The sequence below is a fragment of the Larus michahellis genome, chromosome 1 (assembly GCF_964199755.1).
Source record: "Larus michahellis chromosome 1, bLarMic1.1, whole genome shotgun sequence".
Classification (NCBI taxonomy): domain Eukaryota; kingdom Metazoa; phylum Chordata; class Aves; order Charadriiformes; family Laridae; genus Larus; species Larus michahellis.
The window spans coordinates 17,220,148-17,239,237 of NC_133896.1; the positions used below are offsets into that span (position 1 = coordinate 17,220,148).

A 19,090-nucleotide genomic window follows, 5' to 3' on the forward strand; every position below is an offset into this window, starting at 1 on the left:
TGCCCAACTTGGCGTTACCTGCAAACTTATTGAGGGTGCACTGGATCCTCTCATCCAGATCATTGATAAAGATATTAAAGAGAACTGGCCCTGGTATTGAGTCCCGGAGAACACCACTCATGACCGGCCACTAACTGGATTTAAGTCCGTTCACCGCAACTCCTTGGGCCTGGCCATCCAGCCAGTTTTTTACTCAGTGAAGAGTACACCTGTCCAAGCCATGAGTGGCCAGTTTCTCCAGGATAATGCTGTGGAAAATGGCGTCAAAGGCTGTTTCCCCTCGTCCTGTCATTACAGCCCCTACTAAAAGGTCTGTCTTTCTTACAAGCCAACTTTATATATTGAAGGGCCATAATAAGGTCTCCCCAGAGCCTTCTCTTCTCCAGGCTGAACAACCCTCACTCTCTGAGTCTTTGTTTGCAAGAGACACGTGATCTCATAAATGTGAACTAATGCATAGGAGGTACATGACCTTGCTCTTAGTTAAGTTAAGATCATAGTGAAGATCATGCTTTTAGTTAAAGCATTTTGGTATCCTGTCTCAGTCTACTGATTCACACAAAAGCCAGTTACAGATTCATCAGAGGGATGCTCAAGAAACTACGAAACCTTTATATGCTTAGTATTTGTCACGAGGCATGTCTCTGAAAATTTGCCAATTAGTTATTGTTTTACACTGTGAAAAAATATTTCAGATCCATGTATTTTTTCGAGTGTGTAATAATCTACTCGTTTGTCTTTCAATTCCAATTTAAATTAAATAAATTGTAATTAGTTCTCCTACTGAAAACGTGTTCACACTGAGTACTTGTGTGTTGGCAGACTTTATCATTTCATTACCCTGCTTGCCCACCAGCTCCTCATTCACTACGAGGTGGGTGAGTATTCCCACAATGTCCAGGGTAATGTGCCAGTTTGGGAAAAAACGGTACCCAGAGTCTGCCTCTGTCGTGTTCCCCCCATACCCCACAATCTGCTTGTCCCATTTCATCCTAGGAAGCCAGAGTCATGGTTTTGCTGTATAATCTGATGGTTATCTAGTGTACTCTGATAAAAGGACTGAAGAACTATACTTTTGGCTTTACAGGAATTTTTAAAAAAATTATGCTGCACATTTCTGTCCTCTTTGGTCAGATAGATAGCCAAGCAGCCGCCTCCTCTGTTGAGAGGTAGCGGGGAGTTTCACAGGGGAAAAACACAGTCTTTAAAGTACTACAACTTTCTTTCATCTGCAGCCACAGACAGGGCCTTCACAAAATCCTGGGTGGATCTCACGCAGTTCTCGTTTGTCACCACTGCACGATGTTTAGAAGAGGTTAATACTGTCTACCAGAGTGAAGTTTTATTGTATTCTGAGGCAGTTCTTTTCATTTAAGAGCCAAATGTACGGACTGGAATTCCATGCTGCTTTAGATGCACTTCGTATTGAGAACATTGCTTTTAATCTGTACTTTGTCGTTTAATAATTTTGTTTTATAAGGGCCCTGTCAATCTCTGCACACTTCTTCTCAAATATGGATATATTTTTTCTGTAAGATGTTATTAGCTCACAGTAGATATACCTTTTCCAGATAATAGCATATATAAAAGAGACCTTCACAATAAGTTCCAGTTTGTTGATGTTCTTAAAAACTTTGATAATACTTTAAGGTTTAAAGAATCATTTATAAAAAAAAAAAACAAAAATCAGAAAATTCAGAGCATCAGCAAGTAAAAATATATTGCTTAAACTTGCAATGTGTTTAGTTGTTTCCTTAGCTTCCGCTGTATTTTGCTATTAATTTATGAAGATATATTTGGCAACCTGAGTGACTTGCTATTTTCTGCCCCATGAGCAATGACTGGAAAATTCTGTCTTCTGGATTTGGCACAATCGATGCACCCATATGCTATTAAAATACAAGTATTAAAGGCAATCCTGGTACATTTTAATATATATATATATTAATAGTGTTGTGTTTTTTTATTTTTTTAGGACAATTAAAGTAGAAGTGTATGATTGGGATAGAGATGGAAGGTAAGACATTAAGTCTGTTATTAAACTTTAGAGTTATCTATGCATATTTATACACATGTTTTAAAATGTATAAATATACAGTGGCCAGAACAGGGGTAGAGAATGGTCTTTATTGATATTTAGAGGTACAGGTACTGGAAAAAAAGTTTTGCTGTGCTACAATTCTGTTTTGTTTTGCAATTGTGATAAATGCTGAAATATTAGCCCATTTCAAGCATGATGTGTGTATGTGCATACACGGAACAAGCAAAATGGAATCCTTTGTGATCTGTAAGATCACTTTTGTGAATCTCATTATATTATCAGTTAATGTACATGTGTGAAGAGAGGGATAATCTATTTTAGAATCTTTCTTTCGCTTAAAACACTGCTTCGTAAACTGTTCCTTTTCAAATACGACAAAGTGCCTGAGCCTGCAATTGCTGCTTCGTTGTTGCCTGGATATTGCAATGTAGAAACTACCTGTTAATTAGCATAATTTCAGATTGGGTTTGAATGTTCATTTCCATGCCTGTCTTCATCAAAACCTTGTTGTAAACTCTGGAGTTGGAAGACCTGGGTTTTAAATAACTGCATTGCTAGAAAGAGGATGGTGGAGCGTACGTGGAATTTCTGTTGCTAAATTCAAGAGGGGCAATCTGTTACTAGTCAAGCTGGCTGGCGGTACCGACTGTACCTTTTTTCTGAACAAATTAGCCTTTCAAATTGCCTTTATTTTGATAAACAAGGTAGAGTATTTTTTTTTATCAGACTGTATTCGTACCTCTTGTTTTAAAAAAGTTTGAGCTTGTGTCTTAATACTTTGCTTAGAAGCTGTACTCATAAATCATGGTACTAGAACTTGTATGTAATACAGGAATATGTTAATTTCTGTTTGTCTTTAAGTTGGTCTGTCTTAATTATTTCCTATTAATCTTAATTTACATTTTTAAATTTATGGATATGCACTTACATTTGGATTTTTAGGAGTATATTATTTATTATATAGTAACGTCTTTAATATTGCTACTGCAGTTTACTTTTATCATTATAGCTAATGCTATTGGGCTTCTGTGGCCTGATAGATCTTGTAATCATAATTTACCCTGTGCTGCCGTTCATTTCCTTGCTGACAAGGTGCAAAACCGGTTTCAGCTTTCTTAGCTTATACTTTTGTCTTTTTTGGTTCCATCATGAAGCCTGTTGATTTATAAGCATTCTTATCACATGTTCACCCTCTATAAATACCTGCTAGTGCAAATTCATCCTTCTTGATTAGATATTCCCTGGAGTGACAAAATAACATATTCTGGCAATTAAAAATACAAGGATTTAAATTAACAGAGCCATATTAGCAAAAAATCACTGCATCACTGTAACGGTGAATTTCTTTTAACATCCTCTGTTTCTCACTTAGATTTCCCAAATCCTTAAAAATGGGATAAATTTACACTTTTGTATATAAACCACAATATTTTTTGAAAATAATCTAACAATGAAAAGTTAAATTATATATTGCCAAGAAAAAATAAAGATTATATTTTATTAAGGTATCAAACCCCATTTCCTCCAAAATCTAAAACTGAGGTATGATTAAAAAGAAAAGGAAGAAATCGGACAAATAATATTGCATAGCTGTAACTCTGAGCGAAACCTTCAACATACCGTGGAATTCCGGCGGTCATTAGCCTCTGCACTCTCCCAGTTTGAAATATTATCTGCTTTTGCTCACATCCCACTCTGAATTACCTATAAAATTACTATCTAAAAAACAGGAAGGGAAGGACACTATTTACGCGTATTGCTTTTTATTCTAGTTGTATGATTTTTTTGCCTTTTGCTTTCTACTTTTTTAATTTAGAAGCAGGCAGAACACTGACACCATACATATTAAATTCCTCAGAAAGATGAGAGAGCACTCATCTCATGTAGCTTCAGACAATGTAAAAATCAGGCAACTCGATTGAACTAATCATTTAAGTCACTTCAGTAGCTTACAGGGGAAAATGGTCTGATTGAATCCATCCTAACTGGAATAAATTGCCATTTGGTGGTGCCTATGACTTACTAGTGATTGTAGCAGGAACCTAAGTGCCTAATTTAACTTTGACGTTGCCAAATGTATCTGAAGTGAATCCCATTCAAGAATTAGTCTGTCAATTTTTTGTAAAATGCTGCTGTTACTCCGTTTATATTCATTTCCATTTTTGATGGACTCTTTATTTATAAGCAGTTGTTACACCAGATAATCACCCCATTAGGCTGAATGTGTTCCGGAGATGTGCAGTCTGGGCAGGAACAATCTTTGAAAGATCAGCAGAGAGCCTGCTAGATAGCAGAGCAAGTTATACTGAATACTACGGGTTATTCTGCAATCAGTAAGGTGACATTACTGTGTATATACTTGATTTCTGAATCTTGACTTGACATGACTCTGACTTCTTGAGTCTTGACTTAGAGGGGGTTTTGTTTTTAAGAGTAATTGTATATTCTTAGCTCGCACTTATTTTCAAACATCACTTAAAATTTCTTGACTAAAAGGTCCTACAGGACCTTTGTAACATTAACACTATTAATTACAGAATCACAGAATGGTAGGGGTTGGAAGGGACCTCTGGAGATCATCTAGTCCAACCCCCTGCCAGAGCAGGGTCACCTAGAGCAGGTTGCACAGGAACGTGTCCAGGCGGGTTTGGAATGTCTCCAGAGATGGAGACTCCACCACCTCTCTGGGCAGCCTGTGCCAGGGCTCCGCCACCCTCAAAGTAAAGAAGTTCCTCCTCATGTTTAGGCGGAACTTCCTCTGCTCAAGTTTGTGCCCGGTACCTCTTGTCCTGTTGCCGGGCACCACTGAAAAGAGCCTGGCCCCATCCTCCTGACACAATTATTAATTATTAATTATTTCTTTGTCGCAAACCAGTGTTGCACAAAAATTGTCAAAATGTGGACCACTCGTTTGAACTGATACCTTTTGTTGCTTCTAAGAGCTGTGACAAACCCCCAAATATTTGATGCTGTAAGAAGTCACAAAAGTTGGTTTTGTGACTTTGGACAAGCCCAATTGTGTGAAACAGAGTGACTTTTTTTATTGAGTGTCCTTATCAATGAAGTACTTGGAGACAGGTCTTACAGAAGGAAAAAATAAGATGATGTGCAACTTCATCTCAGCACATCAGCAATGCTCTGATGTTTTTATTTCTCTCTGAAGGCTTTTTCACTAATTTCAGAGAAAATGTTACTTAGCATATATGGTGCAATAGCCATTTCAGAGTCTTGACATTTATGATCTGTTACGCAGAATAAGTGTTTTTTTCTTGAATTTCAAAACTGTAAATATTGCCATGCTAACCAGGTGCCACCGAAACATTCATCTGGGAATCTAAACACTGTAGGAGAGATTGTAAATCTCAGATTCTAGACTCTCTCACCTTATTTCTTATTCTCCGTCTTCATCCTCCTCCAGCTAGATAGTTGATTTTTAAATTATTACACTTTTCCCCTTACTCATTTACATATTTCTGGTGATGATTGTCCTTTCCTCCATTATTTTTTTCCTTTAGACCATTAAAAAAATTAAAGTTAATACAATTCTGAAAGTGATTTTCAGCACTTCAAAGCATAATGGCAAAAGTGGAAAATTAGGGAGAGGGTATTCAAGTGATTATTTTATGTGCTAAGAGTCTCTGATTCAGTGTTCTGATATGTCACTCATGGACAAAATTCTTTAAGTCTAGGAATATTTGGTGTTAGGAAGGCAAAGAAAATAACTTCTTTGGATGCTCAGTCCAGAGAGTTAACGAGGAGATCCATTTGGTGAAGTGTGATCATGAATATTGGGAGGGATCGCTGCCTTGTTTTTCTTAAAGAGTTATACTTCTGGCAAAGGCAAATGTTGTCCAACAGGAACTCATCTTTCGGAGCCAACCTGGTGAAGGGGAGTCCATCTCAATATTGAGTGTTAAGATCCAGGTTGATGATATTTTAGCTGCAGAGAACTCTGAGGCTGGTTATATATGCCATGCCTTTTTAACGTGATCAGCCAGAGGAATTATATCTTTCTAGCTCAGTTCTTATCAGTCTGTGTACGTTGCCACGAGGAAAGCAGCCTTTCCAGTGTTTCTTAGAATTAAACAATTACTTTTAAACAGTGCAGATTTATTTTTTTTTTCACAGAGACAGCCCTGTCTGGAATTGCTTACTTTTCCTCTGTTTGCTACAGCATGTTTGTAGGTAGTCATTGAGCTATGGTTTGAATTTCTGCCTTTGAAATATACAAGCTGACTTGAAAATTTAACATAAGAACGGTTATGAGAGGGAGAGGTTCCTCTTTAACCAAGTTTCATTTTTCTTCAGTGCCATGGTTACCCAAGGTTAAATATACCTTATGTGCTACAGCCCATATAGAACTCAAGTTCCATGGCCTGTATGGATGTCTTCCTCTGTTTCCTGGGTTAAATAGTCATCGCAATCTGGAGAGCATTTAATCAAAGGAGAGGATACCTCCAAAATATGTTTCTTAAGAAAAGTCTTAGTCTGTCTCGGAAGCAATTTCCTGATCTCCAAACGGGAAGGGGAGGGTTTCATGAGAGGTGGTGCCTTCTGAACCTGAGTAATCAGTAATATCTTCACCGATAGTATTTCTCAGGCTTTCTTTTAGGATGCTTTACTTCTTTCATGTGCATTAGCGTGATGATTGGACTTTTTAATTGTTTGTTTTACATATTTTGTGAATTCATGTGGGTTCCAGAAAGTGAGATTTACATTTGGCATTTGCTTTTTACATTTCATTATGAATAAATCAAGAAAGAAATTTCACGTTGCTATGGATTGTTTCCATTTTTTCTCTTCTTGCAACATTCAGATTTATTTAAATTTGCTTTTAATATTTATAGCTTAATTAGAAGTGTGCTATATTTCTTAAAAACAAGTTTTATAGGTAAAAAAGTGTCTTGGTTTAGGAAAAAGAAAATTTGTTCTGTTTTGCCTCAAGCCAGGGCGTTAAGTCATAAAACTTTGACTTTCTGTTCTAGTTTACCATTGGAGGGAAGGTAAAAAAGTTAGGTTCATAGCTCAGCAGATGTGGAGGCAGCGTGTAGAGGAGATCAAACGCCTTGTTAGGGAGCAACTGTGGAAAAAGAGGGAGACAGGGGCAGGGGGGAATGGGAACTGGAGCAGCAGGGAGGACACTTCGGCTGGGGAGAGTGGAGAATGGGAACAGGTCCAGTAACTGCTGGGAGTCGTGTAGCCAGCTGTACATGCTCATCCCTGTGGTCGCTTCCATGCCGTGTGCGTGGCTGAGGTACGAACCTGCAATGTGGTCTCTTCTGGCAGTCCTGTGGTTTCTCTGCCCCAGCCCCCTGACCCCGGCCACCTTTCTCAGTGATGCTTCACCCACTACTCTCCCTCTGGCTGCCCTGCTCACTCACTGTGGCTCCTTGGTACCCCGATTAAGAGTTGACGAGGCAGTTTTCAAAACGTAGGTGACAGCACAGGGGTTTCAAATGTATTCTTGGAGCAGGAATAGAATTTAGAAAGGAGAAGCTTGATAACCCTTGCTTTAGTGTTAAGTTAAGGTCTACTTTCCAACGGTGTCTAATACCGCAAGTTGAGTAGCCTCAGTGGATTGCTTTTCTCCTCCCAGATGGGAAGAAGGTAGCAGCTGAAATAAGCTTTGGGTCTTCCCCTTAGAAGTGCCATTCAATGTCCCGTTATACAGATTGGTAGGGCTGGTCTTTTCTGGTTTAAGTTACTCCTTTCACACTTTTAGTACCTCCCTTTCTCTCACATAGTCTTGCACACAGTTCAGAGTCTGTGGTGCCAGTGATCATCCAGTGGGAAAACTGTGATAGTCTTTGATAGCCCACTCCGTTTTTTCAGATCCTGTAAGCTTACATTGGGGTCACATCACTAATTTACAACCCAGTCCTCATTGTGCAGCGAAGAAGCCATCAGAAAGATTTAAGCTAATACTTTTCATCTCTAATTTTTTATTACTAATAGAGTGAACACACAACAGAGAGACAAATAAAGATTTTTAAGTCAGATTTTTTGCCATTGCTCCTTTCTTGGGTGTCGGTTCACATTGGCTGTGCTTCTCTTTTTCATACATAGATGTAATACATGTTTAAATTACTAAACGCTGTGCATTTGATTTGAAACATATTTTTTTTTAACAGCCATGATTTCATCGGAGAATTCACAACAAGTTACAGAGAGTTGTCAAGAGGGCAATCTCAATTCAATGTGTATGAGGTAAGTATTTACTCACTTTCAGGAAGCAAATGGAAACACTTCCAATGTTTTCATGGCAAACTGGTCAAATCTGCGCAGTGCTTGTCAAAATCAAACTTTGGAATTATTTCACATTTCTCCTTTAAAAAGAAGAACAGACCATCTAGAAGTCTTGCTTCATAAGAAGCTTTAAAGACAAATAGGTGTGTCTGCACGTGTATGCATCCGTGATAGAGCAAGAGCACTTCAAGCAGCTGGGCTGGTGTGACAGAACTTGGAGCAAATACTGGGTTACTCCCATTTGTGTATGAACTGTTTGTCATTTCTTTCCCCTTTTGCCAACAGTTACATGTGTTGGATGCTATTTTCTAGTATCCAAAGAATATCTAGTGATTCCTACATCAGATGTAGAGTAACATGCCTTTGATCTTAAGCGCAGACTTTAGAATCTTTAGAGTTTTGATGTAAGGCTTGCAAATGACAGAGAATTTAGCTTACTTATTGGTAGGGTTTTTCAGGTGCTCAGTTACCATCTTTGCTTAAAACTTTTCATTTTGGTTTACGACTCCTACATCTCCCCTCCCCTCCCCTCCCCCAAAATTGTGCAGGCTTCTTTATTTCAGGTTCAGGAGTTCTTTCTTAATTTAGTCTAAGATTATTTGGATTTGCAAAAAAGTAAACTTTTTTTTCCAAGATCAAACTTTACTGAGTCTTCAAAGTATGCTGTAATTTATTCTCAGAAGCAATCGATGAGTTTGTGTAAACAGAAATTGAGATTAACAAACTTGAAGTGTCATAAAGGGGCTAATTTTTGGCTTTTTTTTTCTTTTTTGGAAAGATCACTTTAAAAATTATCCCTGATTTGGGCACAAAAAAATTGACTGGGGAAAAAAAAAATGTAGTCTAAGCATTCAGACTCCTACATTAAAACTTAATTTTTAAATTAATATCCCAGAAGAATGTCAGTCTGGAATGTGAAGTGTGTTGTGAAATTTCAAAATGTGTTAAATAAGGAGAGGCAACAGGAGGAAAAAATTTAAGATGTATTTTGTCACTGAGAAGAAGTGTCAATTTACAGATTCTTTCTAGGGAAGTACGTTACATTCTGCAGTGTTAAACTCCAGGTTATGTTTTTATAGATCCAAGAAATTTGATTTTCAGTTCTGAGTTTGCATAACTTAGATGAAAGAGAGGGAGGGAGGGAGAGAGAGAAAGAGATGGGTAATAGGCAACTAAGTCTAGTTGCCATATTGCCCTGTGTTTCCTTTCGCCCTTCCTTACCCAGCTCCTAAGCATCTAATTCACCGTTCTGATGACAGGCGTCCTCGATGCATTTGCACAAAACCCCACAGCTGTCCCGTGGTACTGCTGTGGTGGTGGTGTTTGGGAACTGTTGGTCTGCTTACTTAGAGCAGCGTTATCGTAAAGAGATACTCCCTGCAAGGGCTCAAGAGTGCTTATTTATTGTCTTTAGGTGTTTATATACTGGGAACAGGGAAACCTTAAAAGGGTCCGTGGGTGAAGTTCCTATTCAGTGCTTCAGATCATGGAGTCACGAACCCAAAGAACCGTGTGTTATGGGTAGACTTTTTTGGTGTGCATTTTTTTTACCATTTCCAGACCGTATATCTGTCTGATAACTCTTTGACAGATCCTTTATAAAAATAACTTGCTTTTGTCCCTTTCAGAGTTTATAAATAGTATTAAACACAGGAATGGTCCAGTTTTCAGTGTAGTTGTGTTTTCCTTCCTTTCACATTGAAGAGACTGTAGTCTCCTCTGTAATAAACTTAAAAGGTGTTTGTATCAGTTGAGTAATGAACACAACCCGGGAAAATACAGCATCTGCCAAAGCGCCTAAGGGAAAGATAGGAAAGGTGACAGTGCATTCTACTAGAAATCGCCTTCATTTTGCCTTGTTTCTTGGAGCCTTGCTCTTTTGAGTTAGACCTTGACTTTTCTCTTCATGCCATACAATAGATTGCGTGAAGATCACACCACAGTACAAATGACTGTTCCTAGGTCTGATTGCCAGCAGAATTATTCTAGTTAAAAGCAGCCCTCTCTTGGAAAATGTCATCATACATAGAGCCCTCCCGCTCTCTAGAAATTTTGGTAGCATAAAATGAGTCCTCTTACTGCATCAGCAGTTTCAACCCTTGTCTTATATAATGCAGACCAAGTACAGGAACTGAAGAAAAAATAAGGCACTTAGCATTTTTTTCCCTGTTGTTTTCTAAGTCCCTAAAAGTATTTCTTCTTTCTCATACTCTGGAGCTCCTTCACAGCTTCTACGTGGGACATTGTGTGTGATATTTTTCTTGGTATTTCTTTAGTGACTCTATCCTTGATCTCCAGTGTTACCAGAAGCCAAGATTTTGGTCTTATCCCTCCCTCCCCTCCTTCCCCGGGGGAAAGTAGTATCTAAAGCTCTCCAACGTCAACAATGGTCATATTTGCCATCCAAAAAAACAGGAATAGCTTTTTCCACAGAATCTCCCTTTAACATAGGCTTGTTAATGTGAGCATCTGCTCTTTCAAATTGGCAGCTAATTTGCCTTCAAATTATACTGAAGGTAATACAAGCAATTCCACTGTGTGATGCCACCTGGTGACTTGTGGATTCACGTGGGCTGTAGTTGCCTTTGGGATGGCTCCATGACTACCTGTCTTGAAGACTGCGGTTCTATTGCCGCTTTGTCCATTCTGGTAGGAGAGCCTATTCCTGAATTGAGACTCGCGTATGTATCCAGATTGGTGAAACTCCTGACCAGCCTGTCTGCAAGATCTTCGTTGATGCGATCTTAATCCCACGATTGGAGCTTCTTTCAGTTCTGCTTCTCCTGAGGGTGATTCAGATGCAAGACAAATCCAGCTAATTAGTAGACAGTTTAATTTCAAGACCTCTTATGTCCCTCAGGATAAATACTGAAGATGTTCTTCTGGGTTTTAGGTATGCTTTTTGAACGATTTAGGTCAACTGCTGTATTTGTACCATGAGTTCCAGCATCATGCGGTTTGCATGCAGGGTGTGTCTCAGAACTGAAATGTGTTTTTTCTTCCTTATGGAAAGATATTCTTGCTAATAATGAGAAGACAAGCCTCTGTAGCTATAGCCTGGTTTTTTTCTGTATGGTGTGTAGAATCTTTGTTATTCCTTGAGCTGTCCTTTAATTGATCTCAGACTACAGCCATTAAACTTCTGTATTTTGTAAGATTTCATATTCCTAATATAGGTGATCACAAATACAACGATTTAGGCAAGCACTAATGCAAGGGCAAGGTAGGGAAGGAGGGTGCTCCAATTACGTGCTGCACTTTTATTTTGAAGATGAGCAAAGGTGCTGCTGTGCGAAGCAGGACAAAGATGACGAAAAGCCATGGGGTTTTTTTTCTTACTTAGATCCAAGATAAACCCCAGAATTACCGTAACTTACGGCAGTTTCCTATGGATAGTGTCACAGCACAGATTACTGTGTGCAGTGAAAATGTCCTCTCCTGTTGTACCACTGACATGACTCCTACCCTACCAGGAATATTCTGTCATAACATCTTAAGTCATTTTGCAGTTTCTTAAATATAGTGTCGATATCTTACTCCCAGCAATAGCATACATTTCCTGAGCATCTCACGTTTGCCTCCCCACGTTGCAGTCTTCCGTACTTTGGTACGGCTTCTACTTGATCAGTCTGTGCAATATCAGAACAAAAGAGACTGTACAAATTCTTCTGTAATTGTTTTACATTTACAGACTGACCCAAGGCAGGTAGAGAAGTTTGTGTTTGAGTGGGTGTCCCATATTTTCAAATCAGAAACATTGCTATAACAAGCTCTTTTCAATTGACATTTTTTTAATAGGTAAGAGTTCATGTAGCTTCCTGGGTTATTGTGGGGGTGTAAGACTTTTAGAGGCTAAAAAACATTGTTTTATTTATAAAGTTATCTGAAATTTGAGAAACAAATACATAAATATTATAATAATTATAGTACCTGGATTTATAGGAGAGAGACAGGCTGTGATTTAGTTAATCTTTGATCCCAAGTAGATGCCTTGTTTCCCGTAACATTTCACTCCAAGCTCTAGTGCATTTCCTAGCGATTTGTAAGAAGCCAATTGTCAAGTTACCTGAAACAGAAGATTCAGATCAATCTCCTTTTTGGCATTTAATGACTGCTGGTAAGAAATACTCTGCTAACTCAGGCCTGACCACTGGATTCTGGAGAGTTGTGAATGAAGGGCCACGGGGCAAGCAGGCAGTCTGTTAGTTCCATCTTCCTCTTCTGGGCAATTGCCAGCAGGAGTCACTTTCTGGCCAAGATTCTGGCTCAACAAGAATCATCTCATTGTGTATAAACCACCATTCCACAGATTGAATACATTGCTCACCAGTCAAGACACTGTTAATAGCAGGGACAGGGGTTGTTTTGGATTTTTTAAGTGTTAAAGGGCTTATGTATGTGTAAGGCAGTAAAAGCCTTGAAGAATACTTACTGGACACAGTTGTGTGGCATACTGTAGAGCAAGAGTCACTCTTGTTTAGCCTGTTTGGGAAGACCTCAAGAGATAGTTACCTTTTTCTGCCTTACATTGCACATCTGTTCTGTGTTGTGCAGAGAATATGATCTTTAAATGTAATTTCATTTCAGCTGGGGGGAGAGAATTTTTGGAAGACGTGTATCACTATTTTTCCCATATTCAGGCAAAATTGTTTAAACATTTTATAGCAGTTCAGTGACTAAGATTTCAGTTGGGAATGTTTTAATTCCTTGTCATTCACAGAACATCTGTGAGTAGTTTACAGTAAAACTTGGCAGTAAGCCACAAGGATTTGAGTTTCCTAGTAATATAGGAGATAGTTGATCAACCTAATTAACAAAATAATGTTTTGCTTCCAATTCGATGTGCAATTTTGAAAAAAGCAGGAGTACATTTTAATGTGTCTGTAATAAAACTGACTGAGGCTTGGCTTTGAATGGGTAGGTATTCAGAAAGGAAACAGTTTTGCTTGGTGGCTACACTGAGAAATTTTATAGGTGTGGGTTCAAGACATTCAGGAAAACTTTTTAATGCTTTGTAGTCCAGTTCCGTGAAGATTCTTGCGTATGAGAAGTGCATTGAGCCCCCCACGAGTCGTGTATGCCAGTCAGGCGGCATTTTCCTGAAATTACTGACTAGTTTCTCTTCTGGCACGGTATGATTTGTCCCCCCAATTGCTCTTTCTGTCAGCCAGATCCTGTCATTCCTCCAAATACAGAAACTAGGAGAAGAACAACTCTCATCTTTCTCCGATAATATTGAGGAGAAGATGGAAACAGATTAACTGCAATGTGAAGAGGTGCACTGTGAGGTGAAGGAGGGGTGACACAGCACACTGAAACACTGGAATCAGGAATGCCGAATCCTGTGAAAATTCAAAGTGGTGTTTCACTGAGCACTCAGATTTAATGAATATTCTCACCGCTGTTGCCCCAGTCCCCTGTTTGTCAAATGCGAATAAGGCTTACCTAGCAGGTACCCTGAAGATAAATTCACCGGTTTTCTAATATCCCAGCACTGAGGTGCATAAGTAAACAGTATGCTGAATAAATTTAGAATCCACTGAAAATAAACTACTTTCTGCATTGAAAGTACCTTAACACTTATCTTTATGTTAAATCATAAATCATACTGCTTTAATGTTTGTATTTGTGTTTCTAGGTAATCAATCCAAAGAAAAAAGGAAAAAAGAAAAAGTATGTTAATTCTGGAACAGTAAGTAAATATATTTTATGTTACTGAATGCTTTTCTTTTCTCTTGAAACAGAGTATAGTTGACTTGTAATTTAACAGGATTAGAATAGAACCTTCTGTGAAGGCCACAACAATAAACTATTTACTGTTATGCGGCATTTATTTTCAGAATTTTTTAATTTGAAGACTCTGATAAAATCTGTGTCCAAGTGTGCTGTTAAGTTACCAGTGATTTCCAAAATGAGTTATACCAAAATTTCAGTCAAATTCTTGAAATTATTGGACTGAACGCTATTAATTTTTATCTGAAACATATCTGCACTTTTACAAGGCCATTTTGTTTTGAAGTTTAACTGCTGAGCTAGCATCAGTAAAAGCTAGTATGCTTATCATGGCTAAAGCAAAGAGAGTCAACATTTTTTATTGTCAACAGGATTTTGTAAATTTATCTTGAAAGATCTGTCGGTATAGTTTGGGATGAGAGTTTAATGTCGTTTTGTTCATATTCCGTGTTCTGTTTTATGAACCATTTGCTAGCAATGCAAATAATTCCCTTCAGCACTTTCTCAGCTTCTGTGTTCTGGCATCCGTGATGTTCAAAACATCATTTACAAAAAAACCGAAGATAAATGTTGAAGAATCGTATACTGGAAAACCTGATCAGATATATGTTTTTTGAAAACACATCCCACGTGTGGGGTTTTTTCCACATGAACAGTTCCACTGAAGTCAGTAGGGCTACTTTCACTCTGAACTGTAGTCTTGAAGGAATATTTTGGCTCACATTCTTGTATAAGTCTGTTGATCAGTAGGAAAAAAAACACTTATATCATACCCGCACTTTAAATTGTAAAAAATACGCAGAAGCAGTATGTCCATGAAAATTTACCATACGAGATCTGATTCACTAGATAATTTGGTTTTCTTGCTAACATATTCCTTTTACTACAGTTCAGTGTGATAAAATAAAGTTCTATTATGCTAAATTAGTGAGTTAGAAACTTATGAAAATCCATTCTTTTAAATCAATACTAAAAGTAAGTGTACTCAAAATTGTAAGTATGAAATCTGGCTTAGGCTACAGAAGGGCAAAAAATGCATTTGCAGGTTCAATTTTCCTGTTGTTTTTGGTTTTAAATATTTTAACAGCTTCACATGTATCTGTCTGGATTTGAAAGAACATATTTTCCTCACGTTTTGAGAGACAAAATCAACTGTGTCTTGTTATCCTTTGTCTGAAATTGCATGGAAATTTCCAATAAGCAGTTGTTAGCAATTTTCTTTCCTCTTTCTTTCTCTACCAGTGTTCTGTGTTGTTGGTTCTGTAATTTCATTTCTTTATCAAGTCGTCTTTGCCCCCATTTGCCCTTACTTCTTAGTCCTTCAGGCTTCCCTTATGCTTCTACAAATTGTCCCTTTCCTGTGTGTTTGCCTGCAGTTTTGTTTTTTCTTCTCCCTGTCATTCACCCAAGACATTCTTTATCCCACAGATTTCTCAATTTTAAAACCAGGCACCAAGGCCATCATTCTCACTATTTGGAAGTTTGCTTTTGGAAAACGTTACTTGAAGTGGATATAGATCACTGACTGCTATCTCACTGCTGCTTTTAAGGACTATGTACATGCAGTAGCCATCTCAGTTCATTATTACTTAGGAGGCCATTTTAAATTCAGACCAGACAAATTACATACGAAGCAGAAATGTTTCAGAACGCATTATTAGTTTTGAACAAAGCAAAGTAGTGAAATTTAAAGTTCACTGTATAAAACTTGGAACATTGGTAGTTGTTGTCCATATAGAAGTAAACCCCACCTTTTTAAGTCAGATTCACTGAAGACTTTTGTTTAAACTAATTAGGAACAAGATGACCAGCTGTAATAACAAATTAATCATTAAAATGACTGTGTCCAGTGGGAAAATGCATCGAAATTTCAGTCTTATATACAAGACTATGCTACTGATAATGTGGTAGAACTTTGTTATGGTCTTCTGTTCTCAACTAGAAGAGTAATTTAATGGTTTTAAACTTTGGAAGTCAGTAAGAATCACAGAGAACCTGTGACAAACGAAGTAGTATAGAAGACGGAATTACTAGCTGTAATCTCATTCTGAGTTCAAGTATACAATATATATAGGAATATTTTCAATTTTTATATTTTGCTGCATTTGGAGGCAAATCAAATTTTGTGACAAACTTCCATCCTTCAATTCCTTACATCATTATCAGTGACTTTGCTTTAAGTAGTTACTTGGGCAGTTTCCACTGACTGCCTGACGTGCCTGCATTGTGAGAGAGTTTTCTGTCACTTTGTAAATAAAATGAAAATAATTTAGATTTAATTCTTTCCTTCATAAATGTTGTGTGGTATATGAAGGTCTTGAGTTTATTCTTCTGTGACCTGAGCGCTGGAAATGCCAGTAACACCGTTAGACCACTGTCTGTGTTTTGGACCTATATAATTTCTGAATGATAAATGCAGGGACTGAAATTCTTACCTCTACATTTTTTATATATTCCACTTAAAATTTTTTTATATGTTTCATATACATGTATAATTTACTAGATTTTTGGATTCTTGGCTTGCATCAAAACTCAATACCACTTTTTTAATGCAAGATGAGAAATTGAGTATATAATTGAGTTCTTTAAACTATGAGGTACTCATAGAATAGATGCATTATCATCTAGCGTCTAATATTCACCTGTAGATGTAGTGCACAGCGATCAGAAGACATGCATGTGGTAACCTGCCCTGGAATACAATCTTTCTATCCCTTACCTTTTGCTTTAAAAAAAAAGCAATTCTACTAGACTTCCAAATTTGTCTCTTCCCTTTCAAGAACTGCCTATTGAAATGCTTTGTGTTTTTTTTAATCTTCTTTTTTCCCCTAGTACTGTAGGAAATTATGTCTTAAGGATAGAGCTCCAAAAACATTGTGCTTATGTCTCTACTTGTTCAACTGGGAAATGACAATTCATGTCTGACTCTCTTTTATTTGCTTTCAGGTAACATTGCTTTCCTTCCTAATTGAAACAGAAGTTTCATTCCTTGACTATATTAAAGGCGGGTATGTGATTGGCAACAAACCTTTCTTGTTTTCACAATCTCATTGTCATTCACTAATAATTTGTGTATGTACTTTGCATATGACGACTCTGAGTAGTATCTGTAAAGAGCTGTATTGTTTCCTCATTTTAGAGGCTGTACTTTCCTACAGGAAACCTGCAGATAGTTATTGACATAAGTTAAGTTATGGAACTTCGCTTATAACGTTGGAATCGGTGTTGGTACTAAAACACTGAGATTGAGTAATAACCTCTGATCAGCCAGTGAAAATTGGATTAACTAAAAGGGTATTACCTAAATACTATTAAACTAGTAAAATGCAGTTTTATTTCTTCTGATTGCACTGACCTTTGGTGTATTTAACATTGGCATTTATTTAGAGCCTTTCCCCTTCAAAGGCATTTTTTCAATACTAATTATGTAAAATTTATAACACGTTCAATTTCTCATTTATCGTCATTTTCCCAAAAGGGAAGTAGAGACAGAAGCATCAAATGGCTTACCCTAGAACATGCCTGGAAGTGGGATCAAATCTCAGAAATTCCTGGCTCTTAACCTCCCTGCCAGAACACAATTCTTCTCTAAGATAAATGGAAATAATTTGTTATACATTGCTAGGCACTTAATATGGATTTTTGAGGGATACAGTCTGAATATACATTCCACATTTATTTTAGAGCATTTATTACCTGTGAAGAAACAAGTTACTTTTTTTCTGTTCCAGTCTTCAACCAGGCTTCAGCTGAAATAGAAGAGAAGGCTGGGTTGTGTTTTGGCAGTAGCATTATAAGGCTTTGTCTTTGTTCCCAGCAGTGGTAATCCTACAGATGAGAATGTGCTTAAAGTTTATTCCTAACACATTCATCATTGAAGTCATTAAGTTAAAATGACGCCCCCAATCATAATTGTTAGCTACAGAGAAACTGTCAGTAAGTTATCTCGACTGCCATTGCATTCAAGGTTTTGAAAAATCGCAGCCGGAGGTTGTACTCTGTGCTGAACTGGTAACTTGTAGAGGGAATGGGTCATTGTTAAGATGTACTCCAAACTCTTGACCCTAACCCATGGGCTGCTGCAGAGTGTAATTTTTTCCCTCTCGAGGACTGACAGCCTCTTTGGTGTTTTGGTTCTCCCAAACAGTTAAATTTAAAAGCTAGAAAATCCAAATTCACTGCTGTTCGATCTCCATCCAAGAAAATAAGTATTTTCACTAAGGGTAAGTTCAGTCTGTTATGTATCTCAGAACACTGTGTCTTTTGGCTCACTGAGATTAAACTTGACAAGAGTATTTTATGCACAGTACTTAAAAATGGGAATGCTTCATTAGGGTTTTTAACATGGATATAGACATATTCTCTTTAAAATTCTTATTCAATACCTTTAGAAAAAATTGTGATTGGGCTTGCTCATTTGCTTGCTTCTCGGTGGCCGAACGTATTTTCTCCTTCGGATAGGATGCAGATCCTCTGCACCATTGCAGATTTGATTGCTTTATATTTCAATGTTGTATGGGGTACAGGACAGGTTGTGGGTGACCTTCAGAGGGAGCTGTACAGGCACATCATTGAGGCGTGTAATTAGTGGGACGCGTTAGTGGAGGGAAGGGGCTGTTTCAGGGAGCAGCCATCCCTCCCAGAATGGCGGGAGAGCTGGGAGCAGAGCTGGGTAGCATGGCTGGTGGGGCAGGGTCTCACCAGCTAGGGCCCAGTTCTACAGTACATGGCCAAGGCAAGCAGGGCAGGCCCAGAGCTGGTGGCTGGGCTCAATTAAGAGTCCAGATCATTAAGGAACTTTGTGATGATGAGGCAGACCAAGGTCAGGCTGGGAAGGCAAACCGCAAATCCTGGTGAGGATCAGGTCCAGTGATTGCCAGGCAGGGCCATGGTGGACCAGGCAGGGAGGTCAAGCCAGGAAGTCACTCCATGGGTCGGGATCTGGGTTAATGGAGTCTATGGCTAGGCATGGGCTTGGCTGAGCTGGAGACCCTGGTCCTCTGACGTAGCTCAGGCAGGGACTGAAGGCTGAGCTGAAATGGGGCTCCTGAGCCAATGAGGGGGGCATGT

The 19,090-nt window shown here is 38.2% G+C and overlaps 1 protein-coding gene across 5 annotated transcripts in view; it reads left to right on the forward strand.

Moving 5' to 3' along the window:
- CPNE8 (copine 8) overlaps positions 1-19,090 on the forward strand; it is a 106,697-nt gene that overhangs the window by 56,925 nt on the left and 30,682 nt on the right. For 2 of the 5 annotated variants that reach the window (XM_074583786.1, XM_074583875.1), the window contains 4 exons: positions 1,976-2,017; positions 8,173-8,248; positions 13,926-13,979; positions 16,967-17,028. In XM_074583786.1, the coding sequence (XP_074439887.1) occupies positions 1,976-2,017; positions 8,173-8,248; positions 13,926-13,979; positions 16,967-17,028 (234 nt within the window). Of the gene's footprint in view, positions 1-1,975; positions 2,018-8,172; positions 8,249-13,925; positions 13,980-16,966; positions 17,029-19,090 lie in introns of those variants that run through there. The other 3 variants (XR_012586640.1, XR_012586634.1, XM_074584067.1) reach the window with 3 other exon arrangements.